At 43.1% G+C, this 21628-nt stretch overlaps 1 protein-coding gene across 2 annotated transcripts; it reads right to left on the reverse strand.

The window, feature by feature from the left end:
• Positions 1-1066: 1066 nt before the first annotated feature.
• On the reverse strand, positions 1067-20542 carry LOC310878176 (sushi domain-containing protein 6-like). Of its 2 annotated transcripts, none has more exons than XM_083792328.1 (9): positions 20394-20542; positions 18045-18203; positions 16974-17165; positions 16321-16512; positions 9791-9982; positions 9058-9252; positions 6853-6985; positions 5763-6172; positions 1067-5349 (listed from the first exon to the last, which is right to left on the reverse strand). In XM_083792328.1, the coding sequence occupies exons 2-9, from the start codon at positions 18166-18168 to the stop codon at positions 5324-5326; spliced, it is 1464 nt and encodes a 487-aa protein (XP_083648454.1). In that variant the 5' UTR covers positions 18169-18203; positions 20394-20542; the 3' UTR covers positions 1067-5323. The 2 variants fall into 2 exon arrangements, with proteins under 2 accessions (XP_083648454.1, XP_083648453.1); XM_083792327.1 differs by lacking the exon at positions 20394-20542 and adding an exon at positions 18855-19059.
• Positions 20543-21628: the final 1086 nt, after the last annotated feature.

The raw sequence follows: 21628 nt of genomic DNA on the forward strand, positions 1-21628 counted from the left end.
GAGTTGGGTGGAGAGAGCACGTACATCATTAGGCTACAGGAGAGTTGGGTGTACGTCATTAGGATACCAAACTCATATCCATTGACACACACACACGCACACACTGCCTGATAAAACTTATCAGGCAGAAACATCTTATCTCCATATTTTAACCTTTTGGGTTTTTTCCGTAAATCAATGCCCTACTTGATCATACTACAGCATCGCACTACAGCAAACAAACCCGAAGTAACAGTTTTGGACATACAGTATGGTTTCCACGCAACAGAGACGATGTAATGTCGTTGCTGTCAGGCATAAACCTTGTTGTTGAAATATGCTAGTGGTCCAGAATTTAAAAAATGGCTTAGAATCAACCACTATAATCTATTCTTAATTTACAAACTTCCATATATATTCATGTTAACCGATATCATACTGATTTGTAACATTTAGGAGTGAGCAGACACATGCCATTACATTTTCCTTATGACACCCTTCTTGAGATTCTAACTCCCTTTGCAGTGTCTTGACCTCAGACATCTTAGGTTACCAGGTCATTTAGTCAGCCATAGGCTTTCTCCTTGAGTTTCAAATCCTCTTAGCAGACCCTGACTAAAGGGAGGTCGGAAACAATAACATAATACTGAACTGTACTACTTTCTTTTGTAAACTGCTAAAATATTCAGTTTGTAGATGTATCCATACATTCACACAAAATATTATATTTCTTATTACTTTGTTTTGTTTCCCCATTTCCTTGTTTTCATTTTCCAAGCTAAAAAATTGATATTTTAAAAGAAGCTAATTGATGTGTGTGTGTCAGACATTGGACATAGACACAACTCTGAGGTAGAGCGGTTCAGGAGGTCGATCGGCCGCTTGGGAAACGGATGGTAAAAAGTTGCCCCCCCACCCCCTGAATTAGGGTCATTGTCCTCGAGTAAGGCACAAACCCGTAACTGCTTCTGAAAAACAGGTTTGTGCCTTGCATGGTTCCCTCCGCTGTGTGTGTGTGTGTGTGTGTGTCAATGGATAAATGCAATGGACATTGTAAAGTGCCATGGTTGATATTAATCCAAACAAATTCAATGTGTAATTATGTACACCTCAATTCATATTTAATCAAAATTATCACATGATATATACAAAGTCAATTTTAACTTAAAACATTTTTACAAATATTAAAACAATCTTTCCACAAAGGAAATAAAATGGTCCAAAAGTAAATTCAAAGGAAAGTCAAACTGAATCTTGACATTTACAATAAGCTGTACAATAATAATGTAATTTTTTTTTTCCGTATTGGATTCACCTACATTGTTTTACATCATCTCACACATGCCGACGGTTAAAGCCTAATTTAAACTCTGCAGTACAACGGTGCTGCATGCCCCGCAAGAACTACAACAATAACCACTCCAAACGCATATGGTTGACCGGAGTCCCTCAGGGCTCTATACCTGTGTATTTGCAGTTTCCCGTTATTGTGGGGAAAGCTTCCGCTGAAAATAGCCGATCAATAAGTCACGAGCTTGTCGAGCCAATAATTTGATGACCGGGTGATGCCAGTTCTAGTTAAGGTTGGGCGCCCAGTTTTATTTAATAATGCACAGGTTAGCAAAGACGTTAAGACGAGGTATGTTAAATTAGGCTTAATCTATAGTTTTTAAAAATATGTTTTACCTTGCTCCGTCGCTAGCCGCTAGCGTCCATGTAAGAAACCAAAATCCCCGAGTGCACGCACGCACACCGGCTTTAGTGACATTATGGCTCATAAACAATATGAGGTACCATGATCGGAGCCTAATAAAACATTAATTCAAGCTCCCGCTAAACAAAACTACTGTATGATCGGCTCGCTACGCTAGTAGCCTCAGTAGACCTACTCAGTTTAGTAACAACAAGAGCTCTTCTTCTCTGCTCATGTTGCACATTTACAGTAGCTGGCACTCGGCACTGAAGAATGTGACATGCTGCGGGAACAAGATAAATCCATCTTAAAACACAAAGTCAAATTGTCAGACCCAGGCCAGCCACGGTCAGTAGGCTACTGGAGACTCCGCCGGTCATCACAGACCCAGGCAAATTATTGCTTTAGGAATGCGATAAAAAACAAAAAGATGTATCCAATTAAGGCTTCATGGGAAATAGAAATTACGGTAAGTAATGTTTTGGGTGAACTACTTATTTAAGCCTTATACTGCAGATACATCTACAAGCTCACAATGTGATGTGAGCTTGTAGATCTGGTATTTTTTGGGATAAAAAAAAAGCTCGACAAATGTGAAATGTTTGAGACTGCTTTCACTTTTTTCTTTTTTAAGTATATTGCGATGTCGATTTTGTACTTTCACTCAAGTAACATTTTGAATGTAATACTTTCACTTTGTAACGGAATATTTTGTGCATTGTTGTATTGCTACTTTATTATTAAGTAAAACATTTCAGTACTTCTTCCACCACTGGCTGTGAGCAAAGCAACACCACAGTGCAACGCAGTCGAGTCCAGCCGAAGCAGCAACGTGGAAACAAATAACTATTTTTAACAAACCTTTTCAAAGAACGGCGGAAGTGTCAAAACTGAACCAAAATGGCTGATCAACAGCGTCCTAGAGGTGAATATATCAAATACTCAATTTAGTTTTAAAAACTAAAAACAGTAATTTCAATACACACCCGAATAAATTAAGTGTATTATTATTATAGTATTTTCAGGTGCCCATTGATGTGTCCGACAAAAGCTCTAGTAGTACAGCGGTTCTCAACCACTGGTGAGCCGGTATAGGCCCCCAAATAATAATTGGCCAAACAGTTGAGAACCACTGCTCCGGTATTAACCTCACCAAGTTGTGAACACATTAATTTTGTTTGAAAATGACATGAAAATTAAAACTGCTTAAGCTGGCTGGTGTTGCATGCCATAAATAGCAGATATACTATTTACTGTGCATGATGTCCGTCACGGCAAACCCAAGCATAACCGTGGCTTTACAAATGTTTGTGCATAGAAATTGAAAGTTAAGTACACAGTTCTCAAAGTGGGGTTCCAGAGGGTTCCAGCAGGAGTCAGTTGCCAAATATATCAATTTTGGGGTCCTCCTTGGCACTAAAACATTTGAGAACTCCAGCCATACAGGGAGAAGAGATTAGGACTCGGAGAGGACATGATAAGCCAGACTGAAACAGTGAGAACATGTAGAGAAGTGATGAGGTTAGGAGAGGACATGATAAGCCAGACTGAAACAGTGAGGTTTAGGAATGTGACAAAAAACTAAAACAATAACCATGAGTCTCCATGGGGATGTAATGGGGTGAGTAAATCGGAAACAAAAAATAAGTCATGTTTTTGGGTGAACAATCCGTATAAGTGGTTCATTTATGTATTTTTGGGTCCCGGGGAGAGATACCAAATGTATCTTTTGGGTCTTAAGTGAAAACTGGGAACTCGCATTTCGATCTTGTTGATCAGCTACTTTTGTTTTTTTGGAATTTGAATCCTGTAAAGTAGGTTTTGGACATACAAGGTTTCCACCCGACAGAGACAATATAAAAATAAAATGGTTTTGAGGAATGAAATCATATCAAAATAACAGCGGACAAACTGACTTGGACAATGTAGTAGAGCAATCATCTAATCTAAAAAGCAAACTCCTTGGGCATGATGCAAATGAACTACTAGTTAATTTAATTGATTTACAAAAAGCGAAATTCTACCTTTCTTTCATCACAAGGGGAGCAACTATCGATTATCTTCTTAGCGATTACTCAATGACTTATCGAATAATCGGAAAAGCACAGCTTTTGCTTATATTTTAATTGAATGTTTTCTAGTATATCAACAAATCGTTGAACCACTTAACTTATTTTATTGTCGCAGTGAGAAAACACTGAAAATGCCAGATCTACAATCACAGTGCATGTTGTAAGCTTGTTTTTAACCATTTAAGGAATTTTCTTTTTTTAATTGTCATTTGTTTCCATATCTAGATATTTCTATATTTTCATAACCTTTTCGTGTGAAATGATTTCAAAATATAATATTCAATATTTAGTTCTTTTTTTTTTACAAACTCTTACAAACTGGAAGTATGAGCATTATTTTAATAAGGTGAGCATTTTCTTTTCTTGTCGTTCTCTAAAAGCTAAGCCCATAATGACATACCCAAAATAGGGAATGTTATTAACCTATTATTGTATTAAATTATCAATAAATGCTTTATTTTTATTTATTTTATAATCGAATAGTTCGATTAACTGTTGCACACATACTCATCACAAAAGTAGAAGAAAGTGTTGCGAGAGTGAGAATTACCTCAATGACAGTCTAGTAGGTTTCCTAACATTCATGCATCGCTCCTTATGGCTACTTACAGTGGTTCTCAAACAAGGACCCCCGTAACTCTGAGATTGTACAAATGGAACCAAATGGACCTGTAAGGATCCATTTGGAACCCCCCGTTCAAGGAGCCAACACTGAGGGTGCCTGGACCCCAGTTTGACAACCACTGGCTTACATGATGCGATACGTTTGTAGATTTATCCATTCATTTACACAAAAACATTGTTCATCCCCCAATAGCCGTCAGAACTATTCTGTTTCTGTGTTTTTCCACATTTTCAAGCTAAACCAATGGTTGTTTAAAAGAAGCTTGTGTGTCAGTGTGTGTGTGTGTGTGTGTGTGTGTGTCAGACATTAGACGTACATAATGTAACAATTCCTATAAAAGTTTTAAGCATGTATTTACATCTTTGCGATGGCGGGCTCGTTCAGAGCCCGCCCACAGCGTCATTAAAGGCTCTTTTCGGCTAAGAAGGGTTAACCCAGAACCTTTCAGAACCTGAAACTTTACAGAACCATGAAGTCCTGTCATATCATTATCGTTATTATTATTAAATTAGGGTAGGTTGTTTGTTTTCAAAATGTTCAAAAATAGCTAAAATAATAGCTAAGATACACAAGCTCAGGTGAGCTTGTAGATCGGCAATTTTCTCTATAAAAAAATAATAATTGGACCGATCCAAAGCAACAGCACCGCTTGCCTCAGAACTCCTTCCTGAGTAGGGGCCCAAAATTAGGTTCAGAGAACCGAGCCGCAGGCAGCGTATGTACGCAAACAAACCCAGAACCCAAGAAATACGTTTCCACAGCACTGTTCACTTCTTGTAGTGGAAAAGAGCGGTCGGTTCCTTCTGTTTGAAGTGATGTCCGGTCTGTGTTGACGGCTGCTGTAGTGAGAAGCCTTTTTGGGGAGAGAGAGACCGTGGCAGGTTCACTCACAGACACGGTGGGGCGGTTGGGGTGTCTGGTACAGGATATCCTACAGAGGGGCTGTGGCGTGCTTCAGACCTCCTTCAACAAAGGCATATCTGCAAAGAGATAAACAAAACCCACCAGCATTATTACACAGCACCCATATAATAAAGCTAAATAACATATCATGCCTGAAAGATTTTATGCAATATCATTCTAAACCTCATGTTGCCATTACACATACAGCCAACCAGTTGAAGAAATCAAATCACTGATTGAGGCTTTTGCTTTCATGACATTTCTAAGACCATTCATGTTTTATGGAAGATAAATTGCCATTTTGCTAGTTTGACCGAAAATAGCCAATCTACAAGCTCTTAGGTCTGCTATTGCTTTCAAAGAAGACATGCTTCTATATTCAAATGACTGAAAACCTAGTTAGGCCGTACCTAGTCTCACATACTATTCCACAATAATGATAGAGTCTGGAACTAAAGAAAGGAAACAGTCATCTGTTCTCTGGTCTTACCGTCAGAGTAGTCCATCTCAGAGTCCAGCAGCAGAGGCAGGCTGTGCTGGTCGCTGCCCGTGGACAGCCGCCGCTGCGAGGGAGCTGCCAGGGGCGTGGCGCCCGCGCCCGCTGCATGCTCCACGCCCCAGCGGGAGGACGCCGGCGAGGGCGGCGTGGAGGAGGAAGGCGAGGAGGAGGACGACGGTACAGGGTGGACCACGGCCATCTCTGAGTGCTGGCGGCCCGCCTGGGCCCCTCCTCCTCCTCCCGGGGCATGTTGGCCCTCCGACAGCACGATCTGCACCCGCGAGTCAGAGCCGAGGGCAGTGCCAGTACCGCCGCTCACGGCCTCCTCGTAGGTGGGCAGGGTCACCTGGACCCCCTCCACCATGATGGACACAGGGTGGCCGCTCACCCCCTGCTCCCTCCTGGGGGGGCGGAAACAGCACTCCGTCACAACAACAGACCACCAGGGTGCTCCCAGTGGTGGCACAAGTACCGATTCTACAAAATGCCTTCTAAAATCAGGAGGTCTCAATCTTTTGGCCAAGGAACCCCAAAATTATATGCATTTGCCCGTGACCCCCCCCCCCCCTCATCAATGAACCACTCCCCGTTGATTATCCCACTTATTACACTGCTACTTATGTATTGAATTGACCCAAAGTATTTCATAGCTTACTGTATTGTCTTGATTTAAAAGTTCTAAAAAAGATAATAAATCTTGTTTAGCTGTTAATGACATTGTGTGCTTGTTTACATAGCAGCCAGGTTGGAATGGATACAGCACAAAATCAAGCGACGCAGATTGATATGAGCCAGGTGCTCTGAGCCTTTGATTAGACTATATCGGTATCGGCAAATAAAGCTGACATTAACCGATGGCAGTAGCCGATAAGCATACATTTTGGTTTATCTACAGATTCTGTAGAATCTGTATAGATTCTGAACAAAACAGAACAAAAAAAGAAAATATCGGTATCAGTATCAGCTAAATTATAATTTTAAACATTAGTATCGGTCAAGAATTTCCATATCGGTGTATCCCTAAAAATATATATTTATATATATATATATTGGCACAAAACAAAGTGCTGATCCGACTCACCGGTGGAAGGACTTGAGTTTGGGCTGCAGCAGCACAAACAGAACCACCAGCAGCAGGAGGAGAGCCACGGAGCTGGCTGTAGATGCCACGATGGACAAGGTGGGCATCCCCAGGGGGAGAGAGGGGTCTCGCTCTGCAAGGTGGACCACCACAAGGACGGGTTCAGCACATGGCAGGGTTTTTAAATCTACCTCGACAACTGCAGTGTAAAGTGGATTCTCGTGGTTCCTTGGGTTCTGAATGGACTCTTACAAGTCTGTAACTTTAAGTTAAGGGAAGACCTTGAAATGTAAAAGTTTGAGAACAATTGCTTTATAATTGCTGTCTAGCATCACATGCTGGATGAGTGAGAACTATTTTTAAGTTTTTTTTTTTGGGCCACCACAATGCTTTTCCAATGGGAGTCACATGGTTTGACCAAACATTTTTGTTTGATGAGGGGGGAGGGGCAGAACACCACCAGCAATCAGCAATCAAACACAAATGTTTGATCAAACCATGTGACTCCCATTGGTAAAGCATGGTGGTGGCCCAAAAGAACGACCAAACATTGCTTGATTGGTGTTTGGTACGTGTGAATGAGGCCTAAGAAAACAACTGACAGATTACAACTTGTCCAAAATGCAGCAGCCATAGTTTTAACTAAAACTAAGATGAGAGAACATATTACTATTTTATTACTTATTTATTTTATTACTATATTATTATTTAAACAAACAAGTGTTAATTCAACTCAAACGTGAAAAAAATCTTTCTGCAATACAATTATATGGTTAAAGACCTGTCTGCTATGCACTTGACTTCTATGGTTAAAGACCTGTCTGCTACGCACTTGACTTCTATGGTTAAAGACCTGTCTGCTATGCACTTGACTTCTATGGTTAAAGACCTGTCTGCTACGCACTTGACTTCTATGGTTAAAGACCTGTCTGCTATGCACTTGACTTCTATGGTTAAAGACCTGTCTGCTACGCACTTGACTTCTATGGTTAAAGACCTGTCTGCTACGCACTTGACTTCTATGGTTAAAGACCTGTCTGCTATGCACTTGACTTCTATGGTTAAAGACCTGTCTGCTATGCACTTGACTTCTATGCTAAAGACTGCACTGGAGCGCTCCTCTTCCCAGCGCAGGGTATCGTGCTTCAGCGCTCTCAGCGCCCAGTGTTTTTTTTGGCAGTGCGCTTGCAACGCTTCAAGCTGGATAACAGTCAAAACCTTTGCAGAGGAGCGCTGCTCATCAATGTCACGCTTGATCCTGCAGGCTGTGTCTACTGTCTGACAACACGGTCATTCATGACCTGATGTTTGCCGTCGTTTCAGCTAGTCTACTACTTGTGCCAGTAACGCAGATGGCGCAACGTTTGAGCAGAGCAACGGTCAATATAGGTTTGAACGCTGTGGCCGTCAAATGCTCTGTGCGAGGCGAGCGCTCTGGTCATGACCTCCAAACGGCTTTAATGTGGACTCCCTGAGTTAAAGACTGAGGGCTTTACTGCAAAGTCTCTGAAATGGCTCTCTGAAAAGTACTTTCCAGGTAAAAGGTTCATCATGCACCACGATAACCGACTTAATCTTGATCATGTACCATGTACCATGTACTTATATATCAACAAACCTGAATAACCATGCAGTTAACCCTGTGTTATACTTCATTGTACATTTCAAATAATCGTTGATATTGATCTGAAGCCTTATCGACCCTCCAGCCCCATTTCACATCAAACGATGAGGTGTGTTACAAATCCCAAGCGTCCAACATAATCCCTTCCTCACTGGGCACAGTGTGTGCACACACTGCTATAATAGTCCTGAGCATGTGCCGCCCAGCAGCTAATCTACTCTCACCTTGGTCAGTCAGTGTGGAAGGTAGCCAAGACATTCAACCCACTAAGCATGGCCATTAAGACATTCTAAAAGAAATGTCTTATAAATTCTAACAGTTTTCTGAAAAGAAGTTTTCATGCCAAGGACCCCAAATTGATATGTAGCCTATGGACCCGCACTGAACATATTTTGTTCCAGGGAAGACCCAAAAAGGGAATTTGATGGGATACAAACTAGTGAAAATAGAAGATCTACAAGCTCACAACGTGCGATAAAATTAACTCACGATCCATTAAGATGTGTCCGCGACCCACAAATGGGTATGTTTGGGAACCACTGAACTATAGGACGCCAGGTCCACACAAATGAACCACTGACCTTGGTCCAGGAGACAGCTGATCTGCATGGGGCCGTCCCACTCCCCGTCCTGGCAGGTCAGGTATTTGTAGTCTCCTTTCAGGATGAAGCCTTCGTCACAGAAGTACTCGATCACAGTGCCGTGGGACAGCCTCCGGCAGGGGTTCGGGTGGCAGGCGTAACCCCCGTTCTCCGGCTCGTACGGGGGAAGACACACTGTGAGGCGCGGGAGAGAGAGAGGACGGCTAAACTGTCACGACTCATTCTCAAACTACTAGGGCCAGGTGATGTGAAATTCAAATCAGCAGCGCGATCATTTCAAACCTCTGCTAGGGCCTGTCACAATTATTACATAATCGCAATTATAAGTAATAAGTAATCCAAATAATTGACGTGTTATTCAATCAAAGCAAACGGCTTTGTTACAAGGCTGCATTCTGTCGCGCGTGCCAAGCTGTCATTCTCTTGTAGCCTATTAACTATTTCTCAATCTCACCACGGAGTAACCTCGCGTCTCGGAGGACAGTCAAATCGGTCAGTGTCAGTAGACCAATCACAGGCAGGCGGGGCGTTGCCATGCCTATGCTCGGACACAAACGGAATTCACGCATCATTAACACCTGTGAAGGAAGTAGGGAAAGGGGCCCAAATTCTTTCCAAAATGGCGTGTGTGCATAGAGCTCGATGCAACAGTATGCCTCGTGCCGGTGGCTGTACTTATACCATCGCGTGGTGGTGGTGTCTCTGTACTTACCATCGCTGCGTATGCATCGCGGCGGCTCAGAGGACCAGCGTCCCAGCGGGGTGCAGCTGAGGATGCTGGGACCGTCCGTCAGGTAGCCTGAGTCACAGCTGTACTGCAGCACGGTGCCCACGGGGAACGAGCCCCTGTTGCTCTCCGTCAGGTTGGTGGAGCCGTGCTGCACCATGAACGGCCGGACACAACCTGACACACAGAGTTAGAGGCCCGTAAGGGTCCATTTTGAATTTAATACTTAATTAGGCCCTTTATTACTCCCTTAAAAAACACTGAGGGATGATCCCTGAAGAGTTTCTAATACATGATAAATATTTAATCAAGATCCTCTTAGCATCAAGTAAAAAAGCAATCACACGACGCTGGTGCCAACAGGACCCACCAACAAAAGATCAATGGATGGACATTATTGAGGAACTGTATGCTATGTTGACTACAAGAGGATACATTCTATAAAAAGTGGGAAAAGTGGAATCTCTTCTCTCAGCCTAGCGATATTGCAATAGGATTTCATTGAATGTTTTTTGTAATATGAAAAATGCAGCCTTTTTTTCTTTTTCTTTTACCTTTTGTCCTTTTCTTTTTCTTTCCGTACAGTCTTTTTTGTTTTTTTCTTGTCTGTTCTAACTTCAATAAAAATTAAGTGAAAAAAAAACAAAAAAAACACTGAGGGTCCTTGGACCCCACTGTCCTAGACCACCCGAGTACTGATGTTTTGACAGATTAAAAGAAAATATATATATCGTGCATATCACACACACACACACACACACACACACACACACACACACACACACACACACACACACACACACACACACACACACACACACACACACACACCATCTTTATTTGTATTCACATTTTACAAGAAATTTCTTGAACACAAACAATAGTGGATGCGCAAACTTGAGAAAACTCTACAACAAGTGCTTCAGATACAGATCACGGGTACAGAAAGCATCGTCTTCTCCATATATGGCGACTGCCAATTATTGCAGACACTGAACAGAATTTTGCCGATGCCTTAGCTCTCGGCTTGGGCATGCCTGCAATCTGCAGGCCCCTCACGACTGATTTGTGGACATTACAGAGGCTTCCAAATATGAACAAAAGTAGTTTACATCTGTAGCCAAGCTGTATAATAGCATCCTTAAGACGCTGGTACTTAAGCACCTTGGTAAGGAATGCCTCTTCCAGACTGTGGTCAAATGTACATGCCACTTCCAAAATGGTCACTTCTCTACTGTCCTCATCAACAACAACAATATCTGGAGTATTAGCTGTGACAACTGAAAAAGCATCATTTTCATTATTGTGCATGAACATGGCAGTTGAAACACAGTTGAAACCACATTTGGCAGATGATGAAACATATGAACTTATGTTCTTAGCTAATAGGTCATCATTTCTGTCGTGCCTAGCAATGTACATTCCCTTATATACATAGCAGCCATTAAGAATATGTGACAGTGTTTCTGTTAGGGTACCACAGAGAGAGATTGAGTCTGGTTGGAAGGACCTGTAATCTGGCTTTGACTGTAAAGGTGACTATATCCTCATCGACTGCATAATTGTCTCCACCAGCCGAAGGCATGGGGGAGAGTATGTTTTGCACTCCGTCCGTCCGTCCGTCCGTCCGTCCGTGAGCAGCTAATCTCGGCCACCGTTAACCCGGTCGATGCCAAATTTTGCACACACACTCCCTGGATGCCAACCATGAACCTCTGCCCCAAACTTTCCAGAACGGCCTGTTATAGCGCCACCAGGAGGCCGCTTTGTGCAAAACAAGTTTTTGCACAGTACACCTACAGATTTTGTCCAAACATCACGCAAATTGGTACACAGTCTCTCTAGAGCCATTCAACGAAACCGGTCTTTCAGATTTCTCAGACTCCATCCTGATTGGTTAAGATTGGCTTCCAAAATTCACAGGAGTGCTCAGTTTCAAACAAAATGCTGCAAATCATGAACACATTGCGTGATTTCCGTGAAATTGTGCACCCACATTCCCACTAGGCCGAGGACGAAATGCCACATGAACAATTTCAACTCAGCCTCAAGGTGGCGCTATAACTGGCCGAAAAGTGTTTTTACCTCTAACTGCACAGATCTGTGGATAACTTTGTATGCCAACTCCCTAGAGGCCAAGGAAAAACCTTTGCCTGGAATTTTTCACATCTGCTCTTTATAGCGCCACCAGGAGGCCGACATATGTAAAACACATTTTCTATTATTACTCCTTCAGATTTTATCCAAATTTCACGCAAATCGGTACACATGATCTCCATAGTCATGTGATCAAGACAGGTTTGTTTGATTTCTCATATTCCATCCTGATTGGCCACGATTGGCTCCTACAGTTTTCAGGAGTAGCAAATGGCCACAACTCCTCAACGCAGCGTCCGATTGCGATGAAACTGTGCACGCATATTCCCACTAGGCTGAGGAAGAATCCTGGTGGAGACCTGTGCCGATTGGCACTTTATCTAGTTCTTGTATGAGATACGGTGTGGTCTGCATCAGGAAGGCAAGCTAGCTTCCCCTGTAGTTTTAAACCAGTCCAGTGTTGTTGTTGTTTTTGCTGTTGTAACATTATAAGGTTGCAACGTGCATTGACTGGTGATATATGGTGTTCCGTATCAATTACAGTACTCCTTACTGAGATCAAACAGTTGGTAATAATGTCCTCAGAAACTTCTACAGATTCAGAGTCAGGTCGAACCCAGCACAGAGATACTCCAGTTCTCACACAGAGGTCATTGAGGTCAGGCCAATCTGACGACACCCCAAACCCAGTAGCATGTGAGTCCATTTTAAGGTTGGGCTTTCTTCTAAACTTGGCTCGCCCTCTGCTGCCAGTGGCACTTTACGCCGTTTCATATCTAGAAACAGAGAAGATCTAGCAAGTTCCCTGACAGTCGTGTCATCACTGTTTAGCATGTTTATCAAGTGAGCCAGCCTTGTAGCGTTATATATCCACTCCACGTTCGGCACGCCAAACCCACCGTCCTGTTTGGACTGGAAAATAATGTCTCCCGAACCACTTCCTCACAAAGTGAACTACATTATCATTTAGATCACTAAGTGTTTTACATGCCAGATGAACGTTGGAGAAAAGGTGTTGTACTCTAATCAGGGCAACCTGCCTAATAGCCTCCAACTTCATCAGCAGTGGTAGTGGTGAAGCGTCAATCAGGTTCAGCCTAGCTGTAAACTCAGATGTTATGTACTCAACCTGTTCTTTCCATTCCCCTGCAATATTAAATCTATGCCCTAGAAAGATAGTTGTATGACTCATGTAGGTCATACACACGTATGGGCTGTGAGTTGATGGTGAACTCAGCGGTTGCCACCACTACGCCTCTGGTAGAGAACAGCACACTTAGTGTGTTTTGCCTCTAGACCGGACCAGATCTGTTCTAGCGAGCATGTTTTTAATAACACTCTCTTCCACACACACACACACACACACACACACACACACACACACACACACACACACACACACACACACAAAGTGGGGTGTGCTCCCCTATAAATGGTGCTCCCAATTCACTGTGAGGGAGTCGTTTTGTAACCAGGACATTGAAATACTATGTCTAAGTATGCGACCCTTTTATCTACCGCGCGAATTCGGTAATATTGTGTTGTGTGTTGTTTACATTGCACCTAGCGCGAATGCTGCTAGGGCAGCCACCGCTGTAGCTGACTGTGTTCACAGGCAATTGAAACGCACCCCCGAAGCACCGTGTTTTGTCTTGGGTGACGTAAACCATTGTAAACTTGAATCTGTGCTACCTGGATTTCAGCAGTATGTTGATTGTAAGACAAGAGGGAACAACATCTTGGACAAATGCTATGGCAATATTAAGAACACCTATATAGCCAAGGCTAAACCTCCTTTGGCCAATTGCCAATTCAGATCACAATGTTGTTAATTTAATTCCCACATATAAGTCACTGCTTAAGAGCAGTAAACCACAGGTTAAAATCATTTATATGTGGGACAACGATGGCATCGAAACGTTGAAGGGATGTTTTTGTTGCACTGACTGGAGCCTCTTCCATAGCCTAGACCTGGAGGAGGCTACAGATACCATAACAGAGTACATTCAATTCTGTAAAGACAATGTGTTGACTAAAAAGACCATAACGATGTACCCCAATAATAAACCCTTCATTTCAAGGGAAATCAAAGAATGCATAGCTAAGAAACAAAGGGCATTCAAGAGCGGGGATTTATTAACTATGAAGAGCATTCAGAAGGAGATTAACCTTAAAATAAGGGAGGCTAAACGGAAGGAGAAGGAGAAGTTTGAGGCCTACTGCTCCTCTTCTAATTCATCAAAGAAAATTTGGGAATCTATGAAGGCCATGACTAACATGGCTCCAGCTAAGAAGGGCCTTTGTGTTTCGAATGAAAAGGAAAAGGCCAATGAATTAAACAACTTTTATGCAAGGTTTGAAACAGCTGACTTCTTGCATGAACAATACGCTGCCCTAGAGTCTGTACCCACACACAGTGATCTGGGAATTACTGTGGATGAACGTGAAGTCCAGAGGATGTTTTCCCACACATGTCCCCGGAAGGCTTCAGGTCCAGACGGGATATGTGGCCGGCTGCTGCATTCATGCAGTCAGGAGCTAGCAGAGGCTTGGTGTCCCATCTACCAGAAATTACTGGACTCATGTACTGTTCCGCTAACCTGACGCAGCCAGATGAGGGCGGTATTGGGTAACCATGTTCCCCAACACAGCAATCATCTGGGATCTCTCAGGCAGTTGAGCTGACAAAAATCCGTTCCGTACCGGACCAATCAGCGTGAGCTAAGGGCGGGATATGTGCGAAACCGGATGTGAAACTATATAGACACGTCAATATGATTGGTTGTGTTTGCACGCCCACACGGTGATAGACAGACGGTCCCATCCAATCATCTACCAAGTATCTTGAAAAAAGGAACAGCCCCGTCATCGAATTTGCTTCCGCGATCCCAGATCCCAATAAGCTGTGAAACAAATTTGTGTAGCAAGCTTCTTGGATCTGGCAGCGTCAGGTTACTGTTCCGCCCACCTGGAAAGACTATTATAATTCCTGTTCCCAAAAAGGCAGGCTGCAAAGAAAATAATGACTACCGTCCAGTCGCTTTGACTTCAGTAGTCATGAAATGCTTTGAGAAAATCATTGTCAGTCTGTTGAAGGCAGCGGTAGGCTGCTCAGGAGCAACAGGGGTATAGAGGACGCAGTCTTGACCTTGGACCATTTTCTTTTGAAACACTTGGACAATAACAAAGCCTATGCACGCCTTCTTCTTGTAGATTTCAGCTCAGTGTTTAACACAATACAGCCACATCTATTAATAAAGCGGTTGAGGGACCTAAATGTCCATCCGCTTATTATTAGATGGTACCATTCATTTCTAACTAAACGCACACAAATGGTCAGTGTGAATGGCACTATGTCAGAGAGCAGAACCATGAGTACTGGAGCACCCCAGGGCTGCGTTAGCTCACCTGTCCTTTTTACTCTGTACACAAATGAGTGTAGAAGTGGCAACCCGAACAATTACATCATAAAATTCTCGGATGATACTGCCATCTTAGCCCTTCTGGATAAGGATAGGGATTTAGCTGACTACTTTTCAGAGGTACAGAACTTTGTTAAGTGGTGTGACGACAACCACCTTACTCTTAATGTTAAGAAGACACAGGAGATGGTGTTTGACCCCAAGAGTATTGGTGACCACAGGCCATCCATGACTCGACCATCTCACAGGTCTCCTCATATAAATACTTGGGGATCTGTATTGACAACTCAATAACTTGGAATACACATGTTGACAGTCTCTGTAGTAAACTACAGCAAAGACTGCACTTCCTCCGACGTCTCAGGGTTCATGGTGTTGACCAAAGATTTATGTTAGTGTTCCATCGAGCAGTCTTGGAAAGCCTGGTCAGGTTTGGCATCACAGTTTGGTTCGGTAACCTCTCAGTGCAACTGAGGTCCAAATTGTTCAGATTGGTGCAGACTGCAGGGAAGATCATAGGGGTAAGACAACTCCCCTCTCTTCAGTCTATTTATGAGCAGGCTACATTAAAACAGGCTAAAAAAATTGTCAGTGATGTTACCCATGTTTTAAATGGCGAGTTTGTACTTCTGCCCTCTGGGAGAAGATACAAAGAACCAAAGTGGAAGTACATTAGATTTAAAAAATCGTTTGTATCAGCATCAACTAAGATGCTGAACGAGGCTCTGAAACAGCGGTAACTATGTGAGGCCAGATTATCCACATCATGTGTGCAATTGTGTAATGTTGTGTCTTCCTCTGTAATGTATTTTTGTTGTCATTGATGTTTTATGTGTGGCTGTAGCTGGGGTGAAAGCCCAAGACAAATTTTCCTTGTGGACAATAAAGTTTACCTTGACCTTCCCCCACTGACACTAGCGTGCTCCCCTATTCCCCCACTGACACTAGCGTTAAGTTAACAATGGGACAGAGAAGAGCTTGAGGAAGGAAGCAAACCTTGGTTAACACAGTGGATCTGCATGGGACCGTCCCACTGGCCATCCTCACAGGTCAGGTATTTGTAGTCTCCCTTCAGGACGAAGCCTTCGTCACAGAAAAACTCGATCACAGTGCCGTGGGAAAGCCTGCGACAGGGGGACGGGTGGCAGGTGTAACCCCCCTGCTCTGGCTCCGTGGGAGGCGAGCACTCTGCCGAGAAAGAACAAACAAACAAAAAGTCTTAAGACAACCGTGATGAAACAGAATAGAGTAAAGGGGATTATTAAAAACTGACATTCTCCTTTACTTGCGTAATTACGAGAATGAATGCCAATTCTCAAATGATATCAGCCATTATTTGACTTTTCCCCGGTACATTAATATCAGCAATATGCAATTGATCGATTTCATCACCCAGCTATTTTCACTTAGTTCAGAAAGATCATAATGTTTTTAGGTGTTTGTTTACATATCCCCCCACAAACTGTCTCCAAATGTACAAATTAGAATACTGTAATGGGAAGTATTACCTTCATCAGGTGATATCAAGATGACCCGATGAAGTACCTTCTGCTATGTAGCTGTCCCTGCATTTTTTACAGCACGTGTGCAAAGAAGCATTGCTTTTCAACTAATGACTACAGAATGGGGGTCGCCGGGCACCTACTTACCATCGCTGCGTATGCATCGCGGCGGCTCAGAGGACCAGCGTCCCAGCGGGGTGCAGCTGAGGATGCTGGGACCATCTGTCAGGTAGCCTGAGTCACAGCTGTACTGCAGCACGGTGCCCACGGGGAACGAGCCCCTGTTGCTCTCCGTCAGGTTGACCCAGCTGTTCTGGACCATGTACGGCCTCAGGCATCCTGGGGAGAAGACAATTGGAACATTTCGGAGAACTATTGGAACATTTCTCAGAGAGAACCGACGGTACCATATATAGGCTCTGATGAAGTCAAGGGACTGATTCACGAGCCAAGCAGAGATTAGAAAACCTTTTCTGCACATCACCGTTGATTTCGGCGAACAATGTTAGTCGACTACCTTTTTACCTTCACAGATATAAACTAAACATAAAAACTAAACAAAATGTTTAAACTAGACTAAAATCATGTTAGGGAGGTACTAGTAGAGAAGAGATCCAGTTAAAAGACAAGCCATTTTATGTTGGTTGCCCTCGGGTATTTTATTTTCTACTAAGCAACAAGTTATATATGCTTAGATATTTTTTATTTATATTAGTATAAATTTGCACAACTGTAAAGACAAATGGAAGTGGGGAGGAGGCTCCACATCCGCTTTATATTTGACTTATGATAGCTTTTCCGTTGCTCCAGACTGTATGACGGAAGCATTTGGAAATTGCGAGAGGCAACAGTCTGGCAACGCGAGACTACATTGAGGAGACAGGAGTTTACACTTCCAGTTCAAGACTGTTTTATCTGTCTCTTAGCAACCGAGAGCCATTCATACTTTGTCGAGGAGCGCAATCTAACATAATCAATGAAAACCCCGAAATTATGAGATAACTCGTCAATGGCAGTAAACCTTTGGTTCAGACGCAATTTTCAGAATAGCAGACACCAGATGCCAGGGATCCTGGCCGCAGTGGCCGACTGGCCGGCACAAAATATTTTCAGATGGGAGTCTGTGGCTGAATACATGTCAATTTGGGGGGATCCTAGAGATGAAAAGGTTTCAGAAACCAAACACTGCTATAAAACAATTTAGTACAGCCTTCTTACCTGAGCCTTGCCCAGTTGACAGCACGGTCAGGAGCAGCAGCAGGGAGAGAGGTTGTGTGTTGGTTGGGGCGGAGCAGCAGGGCCACAAGGCATTTGATATTGACTCTAACATTCCATTGCACATCTTACACTCCCCCCCTGAGCAGAGCCAACGCAAACCTGAGGAAGATCAAAGCGGGTTCATCATTTAATTTCCACACTCGGATAGGCCTGACACAATCATGACACAATCGCCTAATCACAATTAGTTGAGATAACCATCACAATCATGTTGAAAAATAACTTCATACATTCATCATGTCTTTTCAGACAATAGCAGACGCTAAACGCTCACAACCCACCAAGCATTTTGAACTTGTAGATCAGCCATTTACACCATTATAAAAGGGTAGGATAGTTCTTTGTTAAAATAAGCGTTATTGCTTTATATTCTGATAGTACTCATTGGTAGATTGTAAATGCATTTTCAAGTCAAGATACCAATTTCATCCAATCAGGAGAGAGAACTCAGAGGACATAGGATACACAGTCATAAGTAGCCTGAGAAGAGAAATGCCTTGTCACAACCTAAGGCAGAAAGTGTAACGGCGGTAGTGACGGACAGTCAGATGCATTTCCCCCGGATTTCTTTTGACCAATCACAAGATTCACAATAGAGGGTATGCGCGTGACATCATCATCAAACCTGGAAGTTATACAGGAGTGCCTACTGAGTGTCAAAAAACTACTTTCTGACCTTGACAACCCATACATCCAAACAGTCATCACTATCTGATTGCATTAAACAACATTACACAATGTTAAACTCACTTTGCATGTTGCTTTGCCACTCGATGTGCCATTCACTTTAAGCATGCGCATACCCTCTATACTTGTTTCATTCACAGAGAATGTAAACTGATTTTTAAAGCGTCAACGTAATTTCCTTGAGCAGTACTTCCGCCAAAATCCTGCAACTTCCGCACCCCAAAAAAGATAAATGGGTACTTTCTCCTGAATCAGGAGTCCCGATTGGCTGGCGATTGGCCAATGGCCACCCACCTGAAAATGTTTTTTCTGTGTATTAAAGGGCTGGGGAGACAGGGAAGAGACTCCTGTTACTGAACAAACACTCTATGGCAATGTTAACTATCAGAAAGAATATATAGTACTTTAAACTTTTAAACCTTTTAACCTTTTAACTAAAAACTTTTGGCTTTAACCAAAAAATATCACTTAGCCTACCTTTTAAGACTTAAGTCATCAAATATGTTATGTCAGTCATGTTTTTTATTATTTTTTGTATTTGTCATTTCTGCCATGTGAAACCACAAGAATGTTTAAATGTAGTTATTTATGTTTCGATGCCAAAAACAAATAATTAATGTGTGCTTGCTAATTATGATGATATACTGCACACTGAAACCTAACTGGTGCATATTTATTTATTTATTTGACAGGGACAAAGCTCATTAATCAACATGTCAGTTTTCACCTCAATGTAAATGGGCCAGAGTTAGCCAAAGCTAAATTTCATCTGTAGTCCCTGGGCAGGCTCTTAAAAAATTAATGATAATTAAAAGAAAGACAGTGTATAGCATAACCTGATGCCAATGATATGGGGGGGGGGGGACAAAGGCATTAACCTTGGCATAATTATCAACATGGCACAGTCAGTCACACAAAACACACCAAATCTCAAAGCAAAGCAGTTCAGCTTGGTGGTAGGTAGGCTGATATGACGTGGCGTCAATGAATGAACTGCAGTGTTGTTGTCGCGTTATAATAAAGCTCACCTCCAGATTCTAGGAGCTGTGTGTGTGCGCTTCAATCTCGACAGCTACAGTACGCACACCCATTTTAACCCATTAAGACCTGATGCCAATATAATCTACAAATGCCAAATACTAAACTAGCACATTCTCAAGATTTTTCTAAAATAGCAGATCTATGTACAATTCTCACTCGCAACGCGCTGAGATCTTGTACTGTAGGCTACTGCTATTTTTTTTTAAATAGCCATCGCAAAAACAGAAAATGACAGATTCTTTCGGGCAAGCTCTTTCTTGTTGTTATTGCTAGGTAGCATTAGCTGGGTTCATTACAACACAGCGGGACGGGACAGGACAGGGCCAAACTAAAGACAAGAAAAGTGGCACCACATTTCCCCATAAAAAGGAGCACTACAGCAAGCAGCCAATGCCATGGTTACCGTCCACCACCATCACATAAAGATGTGGACGAGGAAGAACAGGCAACTAGATCTCTCCCATTGTTAGCTTCTTCCTGAGACAGAGAGAATCTTTTTTAGCCTGTGTCGCTTTACACAAAAAATGGCCCAACCGTGAGCCGTCAGCATTACCAACCCACCACGGCCCGTGAATCCGCCTCCCTCTTCCACGCTCAACTCCTCGGTCACACCACGGTAGACATCCAGTAGTAATGGAGGCTACGGCGACGCTGCTGAAGACATCAGCCGGAGAATGAGCTCAAAACCCGGCGGGGGACAGATCACTGCTCAGGAAGGAGGCTAATAGCTGCTAGCTAACACAGTGAGCTAGCTAGCAGTGAGCAGTCTAGCCGTAGAGGGCAGCGTCTAGTGAGCTAATCTAGTGAGCTAATTTAAGACTTCCGGTGGACGATCTCTTCAAAATAAGAGTATCCTCTAGAGTATTGAAAAAAAGTTTAATTTGCACATTAAAACTACAAATTAAGCATTTAAATGATGCTATATGATGCTATAAGACACACATTATGTTTCTGTGTAAGAATAAGTAATTAAATCCTTATAATAATAATAATAAAGTTATTTAAATGGATAAATGCTATTCACTGGAGTGCATGGACTTTATAAAGTGGACACTGGACAAAAGACGGCTCCGCAAGGCAACTATCTGGACATACCCACGCGTTCGGGGAGATGTCCTATACCACACCCCACTCTCCGCTAAGCGGGAGAGGTGTAAAATTCACAGCAGCAGACCTTCTACTGGGGTCAAGGCTGACAAAAAGTACCGTTTCCGGACCCAGAATGGACACTGGACAAAAGACGGCTCCGCGAGGCAACTATCTGGACATACCCACGCGTTCGGGGAGATGTCCTGTACCACACCCCACTCTCCGCTAAGCGGGAGAGGTGTAAAATTCACAGCAGCAGACCTTCTACTGTGGTCAACGCTGAAAAAAGTACCGTTTCCGGACCCAGAATGGACACTGGACAAAGAGGCCTCCGCGAGGCAACTATCTGGACATACCCACACGTTCGGGGAGATGTCCTCTACCACACCACACTCTCCGCTAAGCGGGAGAGGTGTAAAATTCACAGCAGCAGACCTTCTACTGGGGTCAATGCTGACAAAAAGTACCGTTTCCGGACCCAGAATGGACACTGGACAAAGAGGCCTCCGCGAGGCAACTATCTGGACATACCCACACGTTCGGGGAGATGTCCTCTACCACACCACACTCTCCGCTAAGCGGGAGAGGTGTAAAATTTACAGCAGCAGACCTTCTACTGGGGTCAAGGCTGACAAAAAGTACCGTTTCCGGACCCAGAATGGACACTGGACAAAAGACGGCTCCGCGAGGCAACTATCTGGACATAC

This window comes from Protomyctophum parallelum (genome assembly GCF_964188405.1).
Source record: "Protomyctophum parallelum genome assembly, chromosome: 20".
In the NCBI taxonomy this organism is placed as follows: Eukaryota; Metazoa; Chordata; class Actinopteri; order Myctophiformes; family Myctophidae; genus Protomyctophum; species Protomyctophum parallelum.

What these genes read in the sequence shown, in the direction of transcription:
- LOC310878176 (XM_083792327.1), bottom strand. An exon ending in GTCAACTGGGCAAGGCTCAG is followed by an intron (nt 17,166 to 18,044) that starts GTAAGAAGGCTG and finishes TCTTCTCCCCAG; the next exon opens with GATGCCTGAGGCCGTACATG. An exon ending in TGAGATGGACTACTCTGACG is followed by an intron (nt 5,350 to 5,762) that starts GTAAGACCAGAG and finishes ATCTCTTTGCAG; the next exon opens with ATATGCCTTTGTTGAAGGAG.